The sequence below is a fragment of the Coturnix japonica genome, chromosome Z (genome assembly GCF_054131305.1).
Source record: "Coturnix japonica strain WE chromosome Z, WE-NBRP24, whole genome shotgun sequence".
Classification (NCBI taxonomy): domain Eukaryota; kingdom Metazoa; phylum Chordata; class Aves; order Galliformes; family Phasianidae; genus Coturnix; species Coturnix japonica.
The window spans coordinates 2,716,624-2,732,825 of record NC_140702.1 but is presented as its reverse complement, the minus strand read 5'-3'; the positions used below and the strand labels follow the sequence as shown (position 1 = coordinate 2,732,825).

At 46.5% G+C, this 16,202-nt stretch overlaps 4 protein-coding genes across 5 annotated transcripts in view; all 4 read right to left on the bottom strand.

Moving 5' to 3' along the window:
• The window catches only part of LOC146753464 (obscurin-like protein 1), a 50,245-nt gene that overhangs the window by 20,958 nt on the left and 13,085 nt on the right, over positions 1-16,202 (bottom strand). The gene's annotated exons all lie outside the window — the stretch shown is intronic.
• Positions 503-3,568, bottom strand: LOC146753470 (obscurin-like protein 1). The gene is made up of 2 exons (XM_085530561.1): positions 3,259-3,568; positions 503-1,207 (listed from the first exon to the last, which is right to left on the bottom strand). The coding sequence occupies exons 1-2, from the start codon at positions 3,395-3,397 to the stop codon at positions 759-761; spliced, it is 588 nt and encodes a 195-aa protein (XP_085386687.1). The 5' UTR covers positions 3,398-3,568; the 3' UTR covers positions 503-758.
• LOC146753469 (obscurin-like protein 1) lies at positions 3,452-6,922 on the bottom strand. The gene is made up of 3 exons (XM_085529243.1): positions 6,111-6,922; positions 5,452-5,718; positions 3,452-3,498 (listed from the first exon to the last, which is right to left on the bottom strand). The coding sequence occupies exons 1-3, from the start codon at positions 6,334-6,336 to the stop codon at positions 3,452-3,454; spliced, it is 540 nt and encodes a 179-aa protein (XP_085385369.1). The 5' UTR covers positions 6,337-6,922.
• LOC146753468 (uncharacterized) lies at positions 10,817-14,989 on the bottom strand. Of its 2 annotated transcripts, none has more exons than XM_085530554.1 (8): positions 14,779-14,989; positions 13,603-13,675; positions 12,935-13,475; positions 12,589-12,666; positions 12,345-12,426; positions 11,973-12,099; positions 11,630-11,775; positions 10,817-11,310 (listed from the first exon to the last, which is right to left on the bottom strand). In XM_085530554.1, exons 3-8 carry the CDS (start codon positions 13,046-13,048, stop codon positions 10,901-10,903), a joined length of 957 nt encoding a protein of 318 aa, XP_085386680.1. In that variant the 5' UTR covers positions 13,049-13,475; positions 13,603-13,675; positions 14,779-14,989; the 3' UTR covers positions 10,817-10,900. The 2 variants fall into 2 exon arrangements, with proteins under 2 accessions (XP_085386680.1, XP_085386681.1); XM_085530555.1 differs by lacking the exon at positions 14,779-14,989 and adding an exon at positions 14,040-14,356.

The following is a 16,202-nucleotide window of genomic DNA, read 5'->3' as shown; positions in this document are numbered from 1 at the left end:
TCTTGCTCCGGGTGATCAGTTTCCCCTCCTTGTACCACTTCACCTCCGTCTTCTCCTGGGCCACCTCGCAGCTCAGCGTGGCATTTTCAGTCAGTACAGCCTTCACCTCCTTGTCTACCTTGTCCTTGTTTGTAGACTCAACTTGGGAAATGATAGGCATATCATATCATATCATATCATATCATATCATATCATATCATATCATATCATATCATATCATATCATATCATATCATATCATATCATATCATATCATATCACAAAGCTAAACGTTTTGCAGTCTAATAGCAGATTTGGACATGAGATTTAGAACACCTGCATGCACTGCTGAACCTCCTCCCTTCTCTTTTTTTCTTCTCATGTCTCTCTACATTTCCAGTAAATCAGAAGGGAACGGCCCTCTAGAACAGGTTGCCCAAGGAGACTGTGGATGCTCCATCCCTGCAGGCATTCAAGGCCAGGCTGGATGTGGTTCTGGGCAGCCTGGGCTGCTGCTTGGCAACCCTGCACATAGGAAGAAGGGGGTTGGAACTGGATGAGCACTGTGGGCCTTTGCAACCCAGGCCATTTATCAGTCTGATTATTGGCATTTTCCACCTCATTGTGTCATTCAAATTTTGTAACCAGATCTCTTCAAACACCTCCCCTTTTCTCACTCCTTGCATGCCTGGTGTACTCCTGCACTGTAACCCTGCAGACACCAGCTGACTACAAGAGCTGCACAAGTTACCCTCCTTGCCTATTGTTTGTTGCAGTAATTCATCCCTGGATGGAAAAGCACAAGTTGAAAAGTGTTGCTATGACACTAGATGACAAAGAAAGACCTATAGCCAAAATGTTTTGCACCAGAGAGGCTGTAAGTTGATCCTCCAAATGCAAGACACACAAAATGAAGCGTTCCTTTATCTCTGGGATTCCAAGCATTTTCTCACCTCTGATTTTCACTTGGAATGTTGCTTTGTCATCTTTTGTTTCACAGCTGTAGCTCCCTTGGTCTTTCAGGGTCACATTTTTGACCATGAGCTTGCGGTGCGTCCCCTGGGAGATGATGGTTGTCCTCTGGTCCTGCTTCACCTCTGTTTCATCTTTCTTCCATACGACAGCTCCGCTTGCAGCTGACACCTCACACACCAGCTCCAGGTCTTCAGAAGGACTGACTGATATTTCTGGAGTCGTTTTGGGCTTGTTGACAACATTACTGGCTTCATCTGAAGAAAAAAAGAGAAAGTGGTTTACATCCTGACTCAGGCTTATTCAGCACAGCATGAAGACACAGTTAGAACTGATTGTAATGTCTCTGCTCATTACATTTGGGTGATCGAGTTTCACCTCTGGAGGTACTCACATACAAACATGTGCTTGATTCTCCTGTGTAAGAAAAGAGTAGGTTCTATGCAGACAGTTCTTAATTCTTTTAATCAAGTCTGTATTCTGCACATGTTCTCCTGAAGCTAAAATGAAGGCAGCTAAGTAACGTGTTTGCAATACATGAACAAACCTATTCAACACCTTGTCTCTAAGCTAACAAGCAGCGTTTGATGAGCACATCAGTATTTCATGCCCTTCATTCCATCCAGACAGAACCTGCCTGAGGAGCAAGCTGATGGCTGTCAGCTACAGGCAGACCCAGCTTAGTATTGCATTTCTTAGAGCAACAACTGTTGCTTTCAGTCACTGAATATACCAAGGCCAATTGCTATGCCAGGCACATTTATGGCATCAGTGAACAAATAATGCATTAAAAATTGTAATAGACAGGAGCCATCTATTCTTTTAAAACTAGGTGACCAAAGAAGAACAGTCCCTCTAGAGTCAAGCTGTTAAGAACTAACAGCATCAATCAATATCACTTAGATAGATTATTTCCCTGCCCTAAGACCATCTTGTGACCATTTGGTGCTCCTAATTAAGCCCTCTTGATGGCTTTTTTGTCTGAGCCATGTGACATTTTGTGATAGGAGTTACTGCTAGTGCTCCCTTAACCCTACACCAAAGTAGGAGGTATCCATTCTCAGGGAATCATGCAGGCTTCCTCTGGATTTGATGCTCAGAGACAGCCCCAGAACTTTTTAAATCTTAGCTTAGCTCTCATCCAATAATGTTCATCAAACAGTGCAACTTGTCCTTTGGGGATGCCTTTGTTCTGCATCAACCAGTTCCAATGGAGTCTTCTCGGCTTGTTTTAGATCAGTTTTTTAACAGATAAAGAAAGGGGCTTTGAATTACAAAGTGAAATTGCAGAATGCATGATTCTCAACCAAACAGAACGGGAGGTGGGATGCAGGGTGAATACCTGAGCCAACACCACCTGCAAGCAATCCTTCAATATCTTAGGAATCTCTAGCCATCCCAAATCCAGTGTTGGGCTTGATCTATCATCTCTGCTGAGTTTTTAGCTAGCTGATGGTGAGCATCATGGTGGTGATGGGTGAGTAGTCGGACTAGAGGGTCTTAATCAACCTTAAGGATCCTGTGATCAGAGGAACGTGAATGTGCTGTTAGAGGTCACAAGCGCTGCACTGCAGCATGAGCATACACAGCGAAAGGCTTCCAGCAGAGCTTCAGTTCATAAATGAGGACTGGGTTATGGAAAATAGGCTCAAGAAATAAACAAGAAAACAGATCTTAACGCCAGGTTCTGTGATTGCAGCCAGCTGAATTTCACAGATATTGAATTTCAATGACAATTTCTTGTGTTATTTTACCCTCCAGCTCCACCCTGAACAGGAACATGTCAGTGACAAGCATTACTCCTCCAGGCTTGACCTGACAGTGCTTTACTTGCACTATGAGCTAATGGCTGTGCTTACAGCACCTCAGGGAGACACCTCGGAGATCACAATGTCCTTCGCGTACAGCAGGAGACACTCAACTCTCCAAATGTGGAGTTTAATTTGTCAAAAGAGGAGACAGGATTCCCATGCTAAGAACCTAGGACCATTTCAGTCATAGGTTTAAAGATGATGTAAGTGCTGAGGCAATTCATGAACTGGAAGAATGAAGCCCAGATGTCAGGGCTCAAGTCATGACTCCAGCCCCAGCTGGAGATAAGGCTGTCCTGAATTCATCACAACACAGTTACATTATTTGCTCGTACTGTGGATTTGCATAGGGGCAACAGGAAGGTCAGAATTGCTTCAATAGAGCTATGCAATCTTTGTCCTAAATACTGGAAACCCACAGGGTTGGACATATAAAATGAATTAAGTCTGAAGTGCTTTACATGGATTGTGATCCCATGTTTGCCTCACAAACTTACCTGAGACTTTCCAATCAAAAATCAGAGTGTCATCTCCAATTTTGCAGATGTATGTTTCCTCATCTTCTTTCGTTACAGGTGAAGCCAGAAGATTATGCAGTTTCCCTTTATCTTCCATTGTGAACTTGTTACTAGTCATGATTTCTTTGCCATTTTTGTACCACTTCACCAGGACATTGCAAACAAATTGAGCCTAAAAGATGGAGATATCATTCAGGACCGAAAAGAAAAAAAGAATTCCTTTATGGAAATTAATTGGAGCTCAAAAGTTAGATGATGAAACTGGCCCCTATTAACACACACTGGAATAATTGACTTCAAAGATTCAAAATCTCACCACTTTCTTAGCCAAAAGTTTAAGCCTAAGGCCACGGTCCTATTTTACTGCGGGTAATGGAGTTTGTTTTCCAACTTCTTGTTAACATATCATTTCAAAACAGCGCATACAACTGAGTTGGGTCTGTTGAGAAAGCGCAGTCAGAGCTGCTAAAATCAAAGTCTGGATTATGCATGATTTGTTCAGCAGTTCCAAGAACACGCATGTATAATACAAATTCAACAATGTTTTACAGAACGCCTGTCTTTTAGGAGCTTGAGAGCCAGCTGATGGACACTGGGATGCCTGAGATCCTGTCAATACATTTAACTCCATCCTATCATACAGTCAAATTTCGTTCATTTTTTCAGGAACTGTCTCTTATCATTGTAGTCCCCTCACCACTGCTGGATGTGAGCCCAGCCACACAAAAGCAGCTGCTGGTTTTCACTGCAGATACTGCAGGAAGGAGGAACAGCCTCCGGACTGGACCAGCTGAGCGTGGCCCTACCAGGATTTGCTCCAAAGGTCTTATTACCAGTAGTGCTTCCTGCTGAAATACATGGGGGTCCTCCTTTGATTCCAACCCCAACCCACCCCACCATGCCCCCTGATAACATCCATCAGGGCCACATCTCGACAGCTCCTGAACACCTCCAGGGATCCCACCACCTCCCCGGGCAGCCTGTGCCAGTTAATTCTGAGGGCAGACCTGCCAGTATGAAATATTATGCTAACATGACAAAGAGAGAGAAGAAAAGCAAAATTAAGACTAGCTGACAAGCCTTGGCAGGAAGTTCTGCTCTCCATAAGTTTAGTCCCGTTATTCAATTCTGTTTGGAGCTGTCTCCATGCCTCTCTGGAGTTTGTTCATTGAGAAGAAGCAATTAAGTAAGCTCTCCAATGCCAAAGTGCATACACTACTCTAGGGCTTTGTTGTTTCTCCATGGATCAACAAGGGTGACAAGCCAGAAGAATATGATGAAGAGCCTCATGCATACTCAGTGTAAAAAAGAACAAGGCAATTGTTGCTGGGAAGAAGGTGCATTTGCATTTGTGTCTTCTGCAGAGGGTACTGCAGAAATGGAAAGTCTTCCACTGGAGCAAACAAAGGGCTCTCATTTATTGCAATCAAGGCCCAGCGTGTGGATCTCAGAGATCAGACCTAAACCCTGCAGCAAAACAGAGACCTGCGTGGGAAAGTTCAGTTTCTCCCTACATCTGTGTAAGAAAAAGCCCACCATGGAATGACAGCTAAGTAAACATCCCTGTGACTCGTCACAGGTCTCTTCTACATGTCAGTGCTGAGCAATTCAAGATATTTAATTTGGTCTTCTTGCCTGATTTACTAAGTAAAACTCAACCAAACATCTCCTTCTACTGATTAAGAATGCTCTAAACATGCTTCTGCAGAGGTTTCCACCCAATGACAAACAGGTCCTCCCGTAATGAATGTTTATTTGTTCTATTTGGTCATGCAACGCTGATTGATATTATTGGAATGATTGCTCCCCTACTTCTAAACTATTCCAGTGCAATCAGAAAGGCTGTCTGAACCTGGAGCTGAAAGTACTGCTCTATGGTGATGCAGTGGTAAACCTGGTGACTGAATGCACTGGCCAATAGCTGTGAACTGCAGACATTCATCAGCTGGCATGAAGCAATCTGGTTCAGATACCAAGCAGCTGGGTAGATTGGCTTACCCTACACTCTGTGCTATCATGTTTAGGTCATTACCAGGACTCACGTCAGTCCATGGGGTGCAATTTCAGGTATTTGGTACAGTCAGTGAATGCCTGCAGCCCCAGTTCTAATCAGCAGATCACAGCAACTATGCCTTGACTGTAAGAGGAAAGGAGAAGGATCAAAGCAAATACCTCTCACTTTCATCTTGGTGCTGACATCAACATTTTTGGCAACAAATTTCACTTCTGCTCCATCATCGTTCTTGGGGACGTTCTTTATCATTAGGCTGTGAGTAGTTTGGGTTCTCTTGATGATGCAGGTCTCGCTTTCCTGTAAGACTTTACCATTGATGTACCAAGTGCCGCAACACGTTATTGTAAGGTCAATAGTAAACATGGCATTCCTTCCAGGTACAGCTTCACCAGTTGTTAGTGGGGATTTCACAGCCAGGACTGGTTCTGAGGAAGAACAACATGGATGTCTTAATGCTCTTTAGATGCAAGTCTGGGATCTCATTTAGAGATGGAAGATTAAATCATAGGTACATTTCTACTTCACCCTTTGCATGAGTGCTGGAAGAAGCACTTCTATGCTTCAAATCTGTTACAGAAAGTTCTGCCTCTTGCACATGTGAGATATCAAAAGATAATAATATTCATGTCTCTCTCACAGAAACAGAACTTGTATCACTTTAGTGGTAGCTGGAGGTTGATAGGAGAACTAGGAAGAAGGGAAAGCCTTTGGTGTGTTAATGCACTACTATCCTTTCAGTCAAAGGAAACATCTTTAGGGAACCAACACAGCTGCTCAGCACACACTGACCCATTTCCATTGGGGTTTTTGTGCTTACCAAGGTGCACGCTCCCTGGGAATTCCAGAGACGGGCTCTGTCCATGCGCATTGACTGCAGACACTCGGAACTGATCATCAGCCTCTTCAGACAGATTGCTCACCGTGAACTCTGGGACGGGGACATGAGACTCGTGGCACCTCACCCAGGTGAAGCCAGTTGGTTTATTGGGTTCCACATGTAGCCATGGATTGGAATGGGGCGGGGCATGTTCGGATGGGACCATGCCAGCGTCACTGAGGTTTCTGTTTTATTTTTCACCATGGGGTCAGCTGGGGGCTGGGTGGGAGGTTTTCTGGGAGCTGAACAGAAATAAATACAGAAATATTAGCATAAGGTCATGTAGGCGGGAAAAGACCTTCAAGATCAGCAGACTGAACTTTCAGCATGACCTACTGAGTCCCACCATTAACTACTGTGGTACCTCAGGACATACATGACAAGCTTATTCCTGCAGGTATTTGCATAGTGAACATATTCACCCTCTGGTTGCTTTGGAACATTTTAGAGGTTAAAATCCCATCAGACTTTTTCACTGTGTGCAGCCACTGATACAGGCAGGAGGCTGGGAATTACCTGATGGGCTCTAGTGACAGACTACTGACACAGTAAAGGATTGATTTCATTTCATTTTGGCCATCAGAAAGTTTGGTGTCTGGTTTCAGTCATCCAATTATAATTTAAGTCTCCAATTATAATCATATGGAGAACAGCACATTTAGGAGAACTCATCTCATCTTAATAAACCTGAATGAAATCACAGAATCATAGGATCACGGGAGGGCTTGGGTTGGAAGAAACCTTCAAGATCATCCAGTTCTAAACAACCTGCCTTGGGCTGGCTGCCCACTAACCAGCTCAGGCTGCCCATCACCCATCCAACCTCGCCTTCAACACCAAGGACAGGCATCCACAGATTCTCTGGGCAGCCTGAAATGGAAGCAATGAGCCACATGTTGAAGATACTCAAACAGTCATGACTGCAGATAGAGCCAAATACTCCATACATATTGCCTGCCTGGTAAATGGTATTAAAATGCCAACAACAGACTCATCCAGCACATTGAAAATGGTGTGAACATGGCGTACAGGATTCTTCCAGCAGCGAGTTAGATCTGCAAAGTGTAAAAATAGGAAATCTCAATGGGATACAATTTTCCCTCATAACATAAAGAGACACGTAACTGCTTTGGGGTGCACTGTTACCAGCCAGTCAGTTTCTGTTGGTCAGTGCTGGATGCCAAAGGTCCCACTAACATAGCATGAAGCTGAAAGCTAGACGCTGGAATCAGATCTCCTGACCTTACCATCAGAAATTGAGGTGTCATATTTTGCTGAGAGGTGCCTGCTTGTAGGAGGGACAGCTTCCGAGCTTCTTCTGCTCCAGGAACCAGCTCCAGCTTCAGAATTTAAACAGCAGTCAGAAATTAAATTGAGCTTTGTCACCTCCATCAAACAGAAGGAGTGGTTGGGTGGTACAGCTTTCCAAATCACTTAGAAACTGTCACAACAATCAGATGCCTACCTTTTCTTTCTGAACGTGTTAATACATAGAGCTTAATAGCATCAGAATGCCCCAAGCACTTCAGATAACACGACAGCTGTAAACCCTTCTTTCAGGATTCCTTTGTTTAACCACTGAGTAACTGTAATTCAGTGGTGCTGGTGGGAGAAGGGAAGTCCTAATCTTCCCAGATGGTGAATAGAGTTGATGTTCACATGCAGACTGGTGCTGCAGCACAGCCAGAAACCACTCATTTGGGAAACACAGCACCAAGAAAATAATGGGAATAGCTTCATAAAATCAGGCAGCTTCACCCAAATTTCATGTCGGGTCCATTATTCTTCCTATTTTCAGGAAGAAAGGTTTTCCCTTTTTCTTGTAGTTTTATTTTCTTTTCCTTTCATGCAAGCAGCTTTGTAGCTTAAAAAATTGTTTTCTAATCACCTCCTGGTGTGGACAAATCACACAGGTTTGACTCCATGTTTTACATAGTTAGCATTTTATATTTGTTCCAGTATGGAACTGTACAGCCATAGAATGGCCTGGGTTGAAAAGAATCTCAAAGATCATCCAGTTCCAACCCCCTGCGATGTGCAGGGTCGCCAACCACCAGACCAGGCTGCCCAGAGCCACAATCCAGCCTTTCCTCATAGGAGAGCTGCTCCAACCCTCTGATCATCACAGTGGCCCCTCCTCTGGACCCACCCCAACAGCACCACAACCTTATTGTCCACAGAAAGCATATAACCCTCATTCAATTGCCCTTCCACTCAGCTTAGAGCACTACTAAAACCAGCATCTTCACCTTAGCTCATCACACTGCTGCAGTTCCTTTTACAAGGATTTCACTGGCAAAAATTAAATCAAAGCCATCACAAGGGATTTAGCACAGTTACGTGTTACTGGCTATGAGAGCTGTCAGCACAGTCACCTGTCAGGCTTTGCTGCTGTTCTCTTTATGTAGAGGCACAACAAGGTTCAGACACCTCACAATGCAATTCTCACTTGCACTGTAAAGAAAAAGGAGGCTTGAAAAGCAGCGTGTGGAAAACAAAGAAACAAGAATTAGAACAACAGTGGGGCCATGGCACTTGTAGGAATTGCTCCGCCTTTAACAGCAGAGCAATTCAAGAAGGATGAGGGCATTGCAAACCAGACCAGTTTGGACAGATTAACAACTGCACGTAGTGGGTTCCAAAATTCCAGAGATCTCTCAATTTTTAGTACATTATAAATCACAATGCAAATTAATCTTCACATACAACTTGGAAGCTAAAGACAAGTCTAAACAAAACAGACTGCACAAAAATGATGGATAATTAACAGAACAAATTGCTCTTTTAAAAACTTAGTAATAGAAAGAGATCTCTGAAGCTGCTGTTCTGTAGAGCCCCAAAGAAGTCGCTTGAGGCAGTTCAGGATTAGCCAGAGACAAACCAGCCAGCTGTGTGAACTGAGACCAATTGCACTTTTCTAGTCTGTGGCCACTGACAGCTTCTGAGAGCTACCAAGCAATGCAACCTAGCAGAATTCAGAAGGGAAACCAAGAGAGCCTACCTGAGCTCCACCGCCTTTAAATGCTCTGTGGAGAGGGAAGGGAAAGAGGGGAAAACAAACACCGCTCTACATCCCTCTGAGCCAATAGACGCTTTGCCCTGGATTAGCTCTGGTGCTGCATAAGCTGGGCTTCCACAGCATGTGTTCAGGCGGTAATCAAGGCCTCCCTGGAAGAACACAAAAAAGAGAGAGAAACGTTTGCTTTAACAGAGTTTATGTCTTCTGGTCATAACACTTCAGAAGCCTCAGAGGCTTCTTCTCCTCTGTATATTTTCATTCATCTTCTTTTTTGCTTTCATTCAGTGTGACCTCACTAAGCAAATATTTTCTATAACCATGAGTATCACAGAAATGTGCAGATCTCAAGCTGCTCACTTATCTAGTACCCTTGGCATGATGCTGTATTTTCCTCAGCTTATCATCTAGATTGTGCCTGTTGATTGTGCAACAACAGCCTGTTGGTCTCGATTACCTGTGAGAGGCTCTAACTTTGGCTAGGAAAAATCGCTTGAGGATAAGTAATTCTCTTGGAATCAGTAAGGAAGTCTTCCCATGCTTTCATAACAGCGGAGATACACACACACACAAACTCATGGAATCCCACTGCTTTGCACAATCCTGTGCACACTCACGTGTGTCATGCACTGCTTTCCCAGCCAGTCCTCGTGGGTTCTCTTATTTAGGACGGGAGTGCAGGGGAGCAGCCAGAAGCTGTTTGCATTCCCTGCTGTCTGCTGGGCAGCTTTGCTGGAGATGCTTGGGATGCTTTGCTTTTCCTTGGGAGGTGGGAAGGAGCTTTGGGTTGGAGGCACATCCCGTGCCAGAGCACCCCGATGGCACGTGTGGGGCACTGATCTGCAGCAGAGGAAGGGGAGGAGGTCCCAGCACAGCTCTGCACCATGCTCTGCCACACTGGGCAGCTTGTTCCTGGCTCAGCAGCGCCATCAGACAAGAAGCAGGGAAGGAAATCAAGGATGGGGGGTACCATCAAACGCAGACGGTTCATGCCTTTGCAAGACAAACAGACCCAGAGCTTGAGGGTTGTTTCTGCTTTTGTAGCATTCGTGTGCTGTAGCTGAGCAAAAGGTTCTGTTGCTTGAATCTTCTGCAAGAGCCGCCTACCAGTAAATGTCTGCAGGGATGGAGGATGTGACAGAAAGCATTTGTCTCCACGACAGTGTAGTTACACTTGGTCTAGAGAGTGAGAGAGGCAGGCAGCACTGCCTGATGTTGGTCAGGGTGAGCTCCTCCTGCTGCAGCGCGATGATGGCAGGGCTGGAGATGATCTGCAGGGACAGCTCACAGGTGGGAGCCAGGAATGGAAACGGTGGGAGGACAGAGGTGTTAGGGAGCAGCCACGGCGTCCAAGAGCATCAAAAGGCCCTGAAAAGCATCACAGAGCCACAGCTGGGAAGCTTGGGGTTTTCATGAGCAGCATCCGGGATGCTAGAGTTTATTTGCTGCCATACACAGCAGCAGCAGAGCTCTCACTGCAAGCATCCCAAAGTCACGCAAATGGGAACACACCCAGATCTCAGCCGCATGCACACCACAGACAGAGCGTTGCAAGCTGAGCTGCCTTGATGTTTCTTGCACTCATCCCAATCTCTGCGAATGAAAACTCAAAATGCAGTCAAGGCGCAGATTGAGCAGAAGCGTGCCTTTATTCAAAAGGAGAAAGGAGGGTGTGTGAGGTCTGGAGGAACGGTGGGACTCATCCTCTGTTGTCTCACGAGAGTGGCTCAGAAGTCGTGCTGTTGCCTGGAGCCTGGGACTCTTGGCCTGATTCTACCTCCCCCTCCAAGATGTTTGGCTTTTCCTCGGTCACGCTGACCTGAGCCTGCATGGTGGTGCTGCTGTCAGGGCACTCGGGCTGCAAGTGGGCTGGGCTGCACTGCAGAGGCACTGAGTCCAGGCTGGTGGCTGAGGTGTCTGGCAGGCTCAGGTCAGCAGCTTCAGTAGGGATGGGATGGATGAGGGCTTCAACAATGATGACATTCTTCTCTTGAAAGCTGATGTTATATGGAAGGCTTTCATCCGAACTGCAGCATCCTGTGCTTAGTATCAGCTCTTCATTGATGGAAGATTCATCATCGTAACATGCCCTGCGTCTTGGGGATATACAAGGGCTTGGGTCACCTAGGAAGGAATAGATGCACAGCAGTTAGTGTTGAACGTTCACAAGATGAATCATGAAAGAGGTTCTTGCCATTTGGCTATATAGTGGTGGTGGGCAGAAGCAAATAGGCTTCGAGCAACAGTGTCACTGTCTGGAAAGTGATCCTCGTGCAGGTCCAGCTCTTGTGTTGACAAGAGACTCATTTGGGAAAGACTGGGGTCAACCAAAGATGTCAGGCATGGGCTTGAACGCCAGAAGGAGGTACAAGCCCACTGAAAGCATGAATTCTACCTGTGTTGCTGACAAGCAGTGCTTTGAAAGCTGGATTTGCACCCTTACCTGCCAGGACCAAGACTTCTGCTTCGGAGGGCTCCCTGGCACTGCTCTGCAGTTGGCGTTTGGCCACAGGGGATGGTTTGCCCAGGCAGAAGCAGGAACGCCAACTGCCAGCTGCTGACTCTGCCCTCTTACTGGGAGAACTCATTCTGCAGAGAAAACAGAGCATGCTGTCAGTCGTGGTGCAGGGTGAGGGAAGAGCTGCACCGAACCCTTGCCAATAGTTGCCTGTTCCTGGCACTGCCTGCTTTCTGCTGAAACACAGCTTAGAAACGCGCTCTGTTTCAAACAGCAGAGGATGTCTCAATTCCTACATCTCAGCCCTCAATTCCTGTTGGCTAAATACCTCTCAACGATGTCAAGCAGGGACATGGATCCGGAGAGTGTCAGAGGCTCCGGCTGCTTCTCTCTCCTGGGCCGGGCCTTTACCAGAGAACGAAGGCGGGTGATGAGCTTGCCCCGTTTCTTTGACACTGCACAACAAAACAAAGAAACCAGTTCATTTCAGGCTTGGCTCGGTTGGACGAGGCTGAGTGCATGGGAAGAACGTTCCCAACAAGGACACGCAAGAACGAATTTTCCCCATCCCTGGAGGTGCCCAAGGAGCTTAATGCAGTCCTCTTGCTAAGCTTGCTCAACTTGGGCATTAACGAAACCCCTGAAAGCCACATTCTGACCCCATTTTACTAACCCGTGTTGTCAAATGTAACATACGTACCTGGCTCTGGCAAGGAATTGAGGATGGAATCGGGAAGTTTTCCCCTGATGAGCTCCACGCAGTCACCAGGGAAAAAACCAACCTGTAATAAGAACAAAAAGACAGGTGGGCATTAGCCCAAGCCCAGAGCCAAAGGGAAGGTCCTCTGACACCGACACAGGGCAACTGTGCAGGCAGAGCAGCTCAAACCTGAGATTCCCGACTCTACTGAATTTGTGCTCTCTAGTCAAAAACGTGTGCCTACCTCAAAGCCAAGCTTGCCTCTCCACCAGGGGCTCATCTCCTTTGGTGGCATATCAATGATGCACACCAGATCTCCAACCTGCAAGAGATTGAAACGTCAATCCCAGCTTCAGCACAGCTCAAACGACTGCCTTTTTCTACGACACAAAATACCTGAGAGTATTCCTGAGGTGTTAACACCCTATACAGCAAACTCCTCCCAACCCAGAACAAGTCTAAGCTGCAACAGAACCTTCGAAGCTTCATCTCACGAGATATTCTAAAGGTCTCTGAGACTATTCCTGCGGCGTTCACACCGTATACTAATCTCCCGTGCACAACAACAAGGAACACCTGGAACTGCTTACCTCCAGAGAGAGCTCATCCGGCCCCTGGGCGACGTGGCTCTTGATAACATGGGCTGCCGCAATCGCTGGTACGTTTAAAGATGACATAGCACGCACCAGCTGCGGCTTCCGCATGTTATCAGCCTGCAAAACAGAGCACAGGCCGTGGTCAGGAGCTGAGGACAAAGCAGGAGGATTTCAAGGTGAGGAGCACATCTGCAGAGAAAGCTGCAGCAAATGCGCTCTGTCCTTATCAGGAGCACTTCAGAAGGAGCTGCACATCTCATCACAGTTATTTCCCTTTCTGGCGTGCATTGCCAGGCCATGCAAAGATGCATCTCTCTCTACCCAGACTAATCAGCAATGGCACTGGCACAGACAGGTGGCCAGGCCCTTTTTGGCCCATTCTTTCCTGCAGGAGAGTACACCTGCAGCTCCTTCTAATGGCTCAACACAGGGAAAAAAGACCGGCCAGAGCTTCATACTGTACCTCCGTCGCCGCCAACTCAGGCTCACGGCTGATCCCACTGCACGCAGCACCCATAACAGCAAGTGTGAAGAGCTGGAACAGAGCAGAAACACACTTCTGTTTTCTCTATTCACACAGTACAGTATGGACAGACTTCTTCAGAACTACATTCACATACCATGCGGCAAAACCATGCGGGGGGACACATCATGGCACGTACCTGGCAGTGAGATCACCTCAAGCTCTCTGCAGCAGTTCCTTGTCGCTTTGCTCAGATGATATGAGAGCAAAAGCTGCACCGAGGCAGTGGGCGGAGGGTGAGGAGAGGAGAGAGAAAGAGCAGGTCAGTGAGCAGGGTTAAGACAGTCATGGAATAACACACACAGCACAACCGTCCCATCCACTTGCTGCAAGACATGCTGAGTCTCAGGCTATGTAATGCCTGTCCGCCCAGCAACTTTACAATGCTTCCACTACTGAGCAAAGACAATGGAAGAAGCACGGGACAGGTGCCAACTTTACTGATACCCCCTTTGGAACGTGTGTACCAGGGGAAAATTACGTCTGATGGTCAAGAGTAAGCAATACGGTGCTGTGAGCTCCGACAGCCAGCAGTTCTCAACACCTCACTGCCCATCCCACGCCAGCTCAACTTACCTACAAGCTGCTGCACACGACGGTGTGAAGAAAAAGGCAATAAAGGCAATAACTAAAGGCACTAACTAAAGGCACTAACTAACAACACTAACTAACAACACTAACTAACAACACTAACTAACAACACTAACTAACAACACTAACTAACAACACTAACAACACTAACTAACGGCACTAACTAACAACACTAACTAACAACACTAACTAACAACACTAACTAACAACACTAACTAACAACACTAACAGCACTAAAGGCACAAGAACCACAAGACAACCAACCACTCCGACCACTAGCTCACCCACAAAGGAACACAGAACGCACCGCTCCTCCCCTCATTCCAGCCGCTTATGACATCACCAACGGCCAACAGCCTGGTCCACCATGACCCCCCACAAGGCGGGGAGCCAAGACCACGTGGTCACATCTGATTCCAACACGGCACCACAACATTCCAGGACTCAGTGTGGGCTTGGAATTCTATCCTGGTGTGGCAGCGCAATGGGAGGTGTTAGGGCACAGCTGAAGAGCTGACAGACAACGGACGTTTCCAAAGGAGGGTGCCAGATTAACTCTCAGCATTCTCTTGCGGGGCTCTTAATGATGCTTCAAACCCATTTTCACTGCCTAGCTCATTTCTAGAAAGTCCAGTTGAGAAATGCTCACTTTGTCTGGGGAACGCCTCTATGCATCATGAATGAAAAATAAAATAAAATGGGCACGCAACACTATGAAACTTACCTCTCTGCTCTTCCTGTCAGCGAGACACCTCAGATGAGCATTATGTGTCCCTGCTCCTGAATGAAGATCCACCCAAGTCTGTGTTCCTCTCTGCTCCATCTCTGGGTCTAAAAGAAACACAGACAGAGATGATTACAAGATCCTTTGTGCAGACGAAAGACAAGGGTGCACACGAATTCTGTTTAGCAAGAAATACTACAGTCCCAATGGACTGCTGTGGTAGTACTTGAATCCTCCTTTGGGGCTGGAGCTCAACAGATCAACACATCAGAAATAACACAAAGTGCATCTGGAAGACATGTCTCAAAGCCCAGAAAATCCAACACAAGAGGGGGCTGGACAGTGGACCACAAGTGCCCATTTCCATTGCAGCTCCCTGTAGAGAACAGCACCAATCAGCAGGCGTGAATCAATTCATTCACAAGCTGCACAATGACTCTGTTCTTTACATGATAAAGAAACACACAGAGATTCCTGATCAAAAAGTTGGGAGTTAATAACGACCAAAGAGGTTCCTGTTCCTACGCCTCGTCCTCTCACCCCAACTCCTGGGTGATGCCCACAGGCTTCAAGTCAGCTCTCAAATCCATTGAACTCCAGTCACAGAACTCCATCAAAAAGGATGTCACACATGTGACACTTACATACATTTTGCATCAGAAACAGTGATGCCAGCAGGAGCAGAGAGGTGACTGTCCCCCTGTACTCAGCACTGGTGAGGCCACAACTCGAATTCTGTTTCCAGTTTGTGGCCCCTCACTGCAAAAAAGACACTGAGGCATTGGAACGTGTTCAAAGAAGGGCAATAAAGCTGGTGAGGGGTCTGGAGCACAATGAGGCCATATGAGGAGAGGCTGCAGGAGATGGGAATGTCCAGCCTGGAGAAGAGATGGCTCAGGGGAGACCTCATTGCTCTCTAGAACTTCCTGAAGGGAGGTTGCAGTGAGCTGGGGGTCGGCCTCTTCTCTCGTGTCATTACTGATAGAACTAGAGGGAATGGTTTCAAGCTGCGGCAGGAGAGGTTCAGGCTGGACATTAGGAAATATTACTTCTCATAAAGGGTGTCCAGGCACTGGAATGGACTGCCCAGGGAGGTGGTGGAGTCACCCACCCTGGGGATGTTCAAGGAACGTCTGCAGAAATCCCTGCTGAAATCCTGACCTCTGCCACAGGTGGCTGAGTGACACAAAAGCTGTGTCCTTGGTTCCCGGCCTTACCTTCCCATGCCGTTCATCTTGCTCTGCAGCTCCTGCTCTGAATAGTCTTCTTATATTCCCTTGTGAAGTACCCTGAAATACATCATTTAGTGTATCTGAACAAAACCTAAGACATTAATTGGAACTGTGAAGAAATGTTTTTTGCACTTTACTTGGAGAATGTTCCATGCTATACCTTCTTTTCTCAATTGTAACACATGATTTTTT